Source organism: Tachypleus tridentatus, chromosome 6, assembly GCF_004210375.1.
Source record: "Tachypleus tridentatus isolate NWPU-2018 chromosome 6, ASM421037v1, whole genome shotgun sequence".
Taxonomy (NCBI): domain Eukaryota; kingdom Metazoa; phylum Arthropoda; class Merostomata; order Xiphosura; family Limulidae; genus Tachypleus; species Tachypleus tridentatus.
Window position 1 is genome coordinate 114824448 of NC_134830.1, and position 6687 is coordinate 114831134.

General features: G+C 35.5%; 1 protein-coding gene across 2 annotated transcripts in view; it reads right to left on the minus strand.

Annotated features, from left to right (window-relative positions):
• The window catches only part of LOC143253362 (LHFPL tetraspan subfamily member 6 protein-like), a 56907-nt gene extending 53417 nt beyond the window's left edge, over positions 1–3490 (minus strand). The window contains exon 1 of one of the 2 annotated variants that reach the window (XM_076507123.1): positions 2752–3490. In XM_076507123.1, the coding sequence (XP_076363238.1) occupies positions 2752–3145 (394 nt within the window). In that variant the 5' untranslated portion in view covers positions 3146–3490. The remainder of the gene's footprint in view (positions 1–2751) is intronic. The other variant, XM_076507124.1, reaches the window with a different exon arrangement.
• Positions 3491–6687: the final 3197 nt, after the last annotated feature.

A 6687-nucleotide genomic window follows, 5' to 3' on the forward strand; every position in this document is an offset into this window, starting at 1 on the left:
AAGGTGGCACTGTTCACTGGACAAAGAAAGCGAATTTGCCTGTTGAATTTTAGCGTGTTTTTTATAATCTGTCTTACCAGGAGGTTGCAGAGTAGAGAGTTACTTCTAAGATTATCGTGTTCAGTTAGGCAGAACTCTGTCCTAAGAAAGAGTATCTTAATAAATTAATTGTTTCTGAGGATGAGAATATATTGTCGAAACGTCGTACATTGATAATAAACCTTTTCATTACTTAGTGAAGCCGTTTCAAAATTCATAATTCACATTATAATAAATCACACGAATTATCTTATCGCATTTATTATAATAAAAACCCATCTGCTATTTATTCACCCAAGTCACTGAATGTTCTAAATCCTTTTATGGAGCAGGTTAATTCCTTCTCATCTAGCAGAAGCGTCTGATTATCCTTCTCACCTAGCAGAAGCGGCTGTCTTTTGCAAGTATGCTGCGTTTTATTTCTGTTCTTTTTTTTTTTTTTTACTTTTAACCAGCTTCGTTCAACCTCATTATTTTATAGACAAGCTAGAAATTCTTAGTCAAATTATCAACAACCAAATTATCTCTTTAGTTCATAATCGGATCTCCTGTTACTTATGGCTTTCCATACGTGATATTGTTAAAAAATCAGTTTTACCCATAAAAAACACACAAGAATGACCACACTTTACCCGTAAAAAAACACACAAGAATGACCACACTTTACCCGTAAAAAAACACATGAGAATGACCACACTTGCAAAGGAAGTATCTCATTTAGTGATAACTCTTTTATATTATTTTACTATTTCATGCCATAATGCAATCCTAGTTTTGGTTACGTGGAATGCAATAAAATAAAAATAAAACAGTAAGTAAATGTGTTTATTAATTGAGTGATGACACACTTTCCACATGTATGGCCCGGCATGGCCAGGTGGTTAAGGCACTCGACCCATAATCTGAGGATCGGGAGCTCAAATCCCTGTCACACTAAACATGCTCGCCCTTTCAGCCGTGAGAGCGTTATGATTTTACGGTCAATCCCACTATTCGTTGGTGAAGGAGTAGCCCTAGAGTTGGCGGTGGGTAGTGATGACCAGCTGCCTTCCCTCTAGTCTTACACTGCTAAATTAGGTACATTTATTTGATTTTAAGTGTTTAATGATGTTTAAACATAAAACTATAACTTTAGGAAAATATGTCTTTGGCTTGTTTTTTCTTTTAAAGTTAAGCACAAAACTACACGATGAGCTACCTGTGATTTGCCAACTACCGGTATCGAAACCCACTTTCTAGCGTTGCAAGTCCGCAGCCGTACTTCTATGCCACTAGAGGGACGTGTCTTCGCCCACTTTGTTTATTGCAAGGACACCAATGACAAAGATTATGAAACAAAAGGAACAACAATATACTGTCTACTTCTTTTGGTACTTGTACATAAAATACTCACACTACATTGAAACTGTGTGTTGTTAATTATAAGACTAAACAACAGGGCCTGTTGTTAAACACAAAACTACAGAATAAGCTATTTGTGACCTACCCACTGCAGACATCTTCGAAATTCAAATTTTAACCTTTTAAGCCTTTAGTCTTTGCCTGTGAGACACCTGGAGATTTTGTTTCGCTGTAAATCTTTGTAATGCTTCATACTTCTTATAGTTAATACAGGTCATATATATATATACGTGTGTGTGTGTGTTTTTCTTCAGTGTACGAGACTTTATAAAAAATCATTCCTCCCCTACTCACCCCTCAACATGATTTTCACAAACCAGGTTTTCGTTAATTTTATTTTCTAATTTTCAAAATTATTCGATTGGATAGGCGACTTTTTGTTTACAGCTCCCAAACTGTAAACCATTTATTTTCCACTTGTATTCACTTCACTACAAAATCATTCGTTCTTTATCACTTCTCAAAAACAAGTCCATCAATAAGTAAAAATTGTGGATAGACACTTTTCAGTACGCTGTCAGTAACGACACATGAAAACAATGAACAAATTTCGAAACGGATTTTTAAGCAGATACTATATACCTAAATACTTGTATAATATTAGTTTTATGATTTATTTTCATTTATTTAGGAGCTTCTACATAATATCTGAATGTGTTTGCCTTAACGACCAGCTACTATAATAAATAAACTGCTTAATTAAAATAGGTAACAAAGTAGCGACAAATCAATTGTAAACCTATACTTAGTAATATATTCAAATGATTATTTTTGTTTAGGCTAAGAGGTCAAATAGTGGATCATTAAAAGATCATCAGGTTCGAGGCCATTTCCCATTACAAGATTGTTACTTGTAGATTTTAAATCTCACACTTTTTACTCATTGTTGTTAATTGCGATGTAATAAATTCTGGTTCAAAATAACTTTTGATTTTCGATCAAGTCGAAGACTGATATATTTCTTAGTGTGCTTGATAGAAGTGGTTAGTTTAACTCAGACTCAGATATAACTTAGGTATTCTTTGCTCATTTGGTTCCTCTACATTCTACATACCACGACCCACTGGCACGGCAGTATGTCTGCGGACTTATAACGCTAGAAACTGGGTTTCGATACATGTGTTGAACAAAGCACAGATAGCCCATTATGTAGCTTTGTGCTTAGTTCCAAAAAAATACCTTCAACGTGGGTAACCATAATTGTTATTTAGCGCAGCTAACTCGAAATCTTTACAAAACCCTCTTCTTATCCTGAAACATACTGCAAGGAAAAATAGTTGCTGGATACGCTGCTACACTCTGACAACTCACCTGTTAGAGTCTGAACGAGACCGAGGACTCGGGCTGCACGCTTAGTCACCACGTCCGCTACGCAGCACGCTGAAATAGTCGTGAAGGCCACCAGAAGAGAGGTGGAAGCCCCGAACCCCACCGTGATCGTACTGATTTGCCAAGAGACGCTGGGTATGTCGTGGAAGGTGGTGTAACGGCCACACTCGTGGACTATTTGGAACCCGCCGTCTTCTTCCATCCGTGGATAGCTGCAGCGACGGAAGGAACCGAACGATACCTCCGTTGAGTTGAACAAGGCGCCTTGGAGCCAGAAGGGCAAGTAGAAGCCTGAACATATCAGTATAGCAGCAGCCAGAGACAGACAAGCCCAGAAAACACCTGTGGCAGTGAGGCTACTGGCGAAAACAGGCATGGTGAATTTTTTCTAACTTAAAAAATGACGGAGAGAGAAGAGCTGTACAACACGAACAGTTATTAATACGCGAGTCCTATCATCTCCGGTTTAGTCACTCAAACAAAGCAGTAACCACCGTATCAGTCCCGTTGATCTCAAACTGATTCGTTTACCATTGGAACGACCCAAAATTACTTTAAAAGGTAAATGGTAGATTAGACAACGTAGCAAGAAAAGGATTCTCAGTTGGAGTCCTAATCTCAGTGAGGTGGGACAAAGAAGCTCGGCTCAGAACAAGCAACCTAACGTCTGGGCACGAGGATAGCTGATTTCTCTCTGTCAGCCAGCGGCAAAAACCAGGGTGTGTACACCGCTTTACTTGCGTGTTTTCTCTACCGATAATTTCTGGAAAATTTCTCCTTTAAAAGCCCCTTGGGGGCAACGAGATGGGTTGGTGGTATTCATTTTTTTTTTAATATTCTCCCAGAGGGATAGAGGACACACATGTCAGAAGTTATTGAAGCACACAGAACGACATAGAAAAGACATACCAATTGTTCAGCTTTCCCAAACTGCCGAGACCAGTAAGACCTGTACAAGAAACCTAACAACAGATTTTTTCTCTTTAACCCAGAACGACTTACTTGAGTTCAGGAGAAGATATTGTTCATTTTTTCCTTCCATACGCACACAGGATTGTGTGAAAAACCAGTTCATGAAGTCTGTCATTTCTCTATTAATATACTTCATAAGATATGTGTGAGTGTTTTTTATAGCAAAGCCACAGCGGACTATCTGCTTAGTCCACCGAGGGGAATCGAACCTCTGATTTTAGCATTGTAAATCCGTGCACTTACTGTTGTATCAGTGGGAAATTCACAAGAAACTGTGATTAAATACGGACTCAGTTCTGAACAGATTTCTTGAATATTGTTATTGTTATTAAAACTGCTTGGAGTTCAGCACTGTTTCTTTAGTTGATTACTGTTGTTTGTTTGTTTTTTAAGCGCAAACTACATTGAGATACTTACCGAGTCTATCGCGGGAAATCGAATCCCGGATTTTAGTATTTTTAAACTTACCAATGACCCACCAAAGGGGTCGTTTTTTTTTTTATAAACAGTTATTATTTACTCGAGAGATATGTCTTTCAAAAGTTCAGCAATTAGGTCACTGGATAGTAAAATATGAACATTTATTTTAATCAATAAAAATATTTACGTTTCTCATATATATACACAAAAGCTAAAATGGCAAAATACGCAACTTCTTACAGAAATGGCTCATCGTGGACGACTGAATTCCTTTACTAATTGTTGCCTTAGTATACCTAAATTACTAAGTTTTGTAGTCTGAATAATCTAAACACCTTATTAATTAGAAAATTATGAATGAAATATATAAGTACAATATACAAAACTTACGATGGTATTCTTTTTTTTTTTTTTAGTGTTGTTACTCGTATTTGTCGTACTGATCTTACTAAAGAAAGCAATGCGTGTGTGCTGCCATCTATGCATATACTTTAAAACAAATGGGGTTTATTGCAATTTATAAAAACAAGTTGTTTTTTTCAATGATATAACATATGAACAAATGTATATTAAAGATCTATAAAATTAATATTGGTGCTGAATATTTTTTCAATCAACATTAATTGTAATGAATAAAGACGTTAAGATGAACTATTTTTTGATCTAAACCTATTTGTCGACCCTGTAAATTCGATTGGGATAAGTAACAATGTTTTTTTTTAATTTAGTGTTTATTAATATCATTTCAAAATATCACTGAAATTCTAAAATGAGTTCAATTTTTTGTATACCTACTTTTATTTCTCACTTTTGAATAAAAATTAAAACACAGTGATATGATAAGAATATCCTATACAAATTCCTTAGAGTGGAGAGGAGAGTAAATACTCCTAGCTTTCTCTTCTATGATCAGCCAGTTGGTGGAATTTCACGCAAAACTGCATGGGAGTCTGTCTTTACTAGCCGCCCTTAATTTAGCAATAACAGACTTTTGGGCCTCTCTTTTATCAACAAATAGTGAGATTGACTATTGCTTTTATAACGTTTTCACGGCTGCAAGAGCGAGCATGTTTGGTACAAAATTATATCATAGTTCCAGAGGCCCAGTGATTAAGGCGCTCGGCTCTCAATTTGTAGGTTGCGGGTTCGAATCCACGCTACTGAATATTTTTACCCTTTCAGTCATGGGGGCGTTATAAGTTAACGTTCAATCCAGCTAGTCTTTAGTAAAAGAATAGCTCAAGAGTAAATGGTCGATGATTTTGACTAGCTATCTTCACTCTAGTTTATTACTACTTACAAGTCAGGAACGGCTAACCCAGATAGCCCTCGAGTAGCTTTGCACGAAATTCAAAACAAAACCAAAACTTATTTGTGTAAATGCTCTCGATGACTGTTAAAATAACTGAAGTGTGATAAATACATATGTAATGATGAACTTCGCAACATCGAATAAAGAAAAATGTGTCTAGCTACAAGAATATAAATGTAACTACCTACCTGGACATTACTCTGAAAAGGGTCAGAGTATGTGCGGGTTATTTTGACCTTCGTTTAATATTTAAATTCATCTTCTCCTGAGAGTGAGGAAAAGGTCACGTGCATCTGACCTTTCCAGGTACTTAAGACCTAAACACCGATGATGAGAAAATATAAAAAAAGTAACGTACATTTTTAGGTCACAAACTAAAATAAAATACTACAATAACAGTGATATTGGTCACGTTAAGTGGTTTAATAAATAAATATACGTCGATTCTAACGTGATGATGTTCACCCGCCAAAAATAAATTACTGCAGTCTAGTTTATTAGTGAGAATTAGCGATAAAAAGTACGTTTTTAAAAAGTAACAGCCTCGCTATGTCCTCTAAACAAAAAGGATAATAATTCATGATTATTATTATTTTTATTTTGACGTATTTTAATTTATTACGAAATAAGACAGAGAAATTTTGCTTATGATCGATACATTTTTGAAAATCAAATTCTTCCATCTGATAAACATTTACAAACACTGTATAACAGATCCAAACTGATGTTAACATTCTTAAAGTACAACAAGGAATAGACACTGGTGAAGAAAACTATATACAAACTTGTCAGAATAACAAAATTTGGTACATGTGTGTAAAGAGTGATTTGGCTTTGCCATGAAGTTAGAAGGATGTTGGTCTGTGCGTTTACGGTTTTGTAAATGTATTATAATGCACGATTTTTGAGGTTTAGTCGCCATTTCCGAAACATCAGCTTGTAGTCTGCTCTCCTTTTAAAAAAAATAAATAAATAAATTGGTCATAATAACAAAAAAAAAATTCACACTGTCGCTCATGTTATGGACATTTGTACATTTTTATTGAACAAAGACGCCAATACTGACAACAAATCACACATTTAAATTCCCATATTGTTATTAACCCACCGTTCTTCTGAATCACGTATAACAAGTATATGTTCTAACATATTACACAAACCATGTACGATGATCAGTATTTCTAAGTTCATGTTTGATTTTAATTACAAGCGTA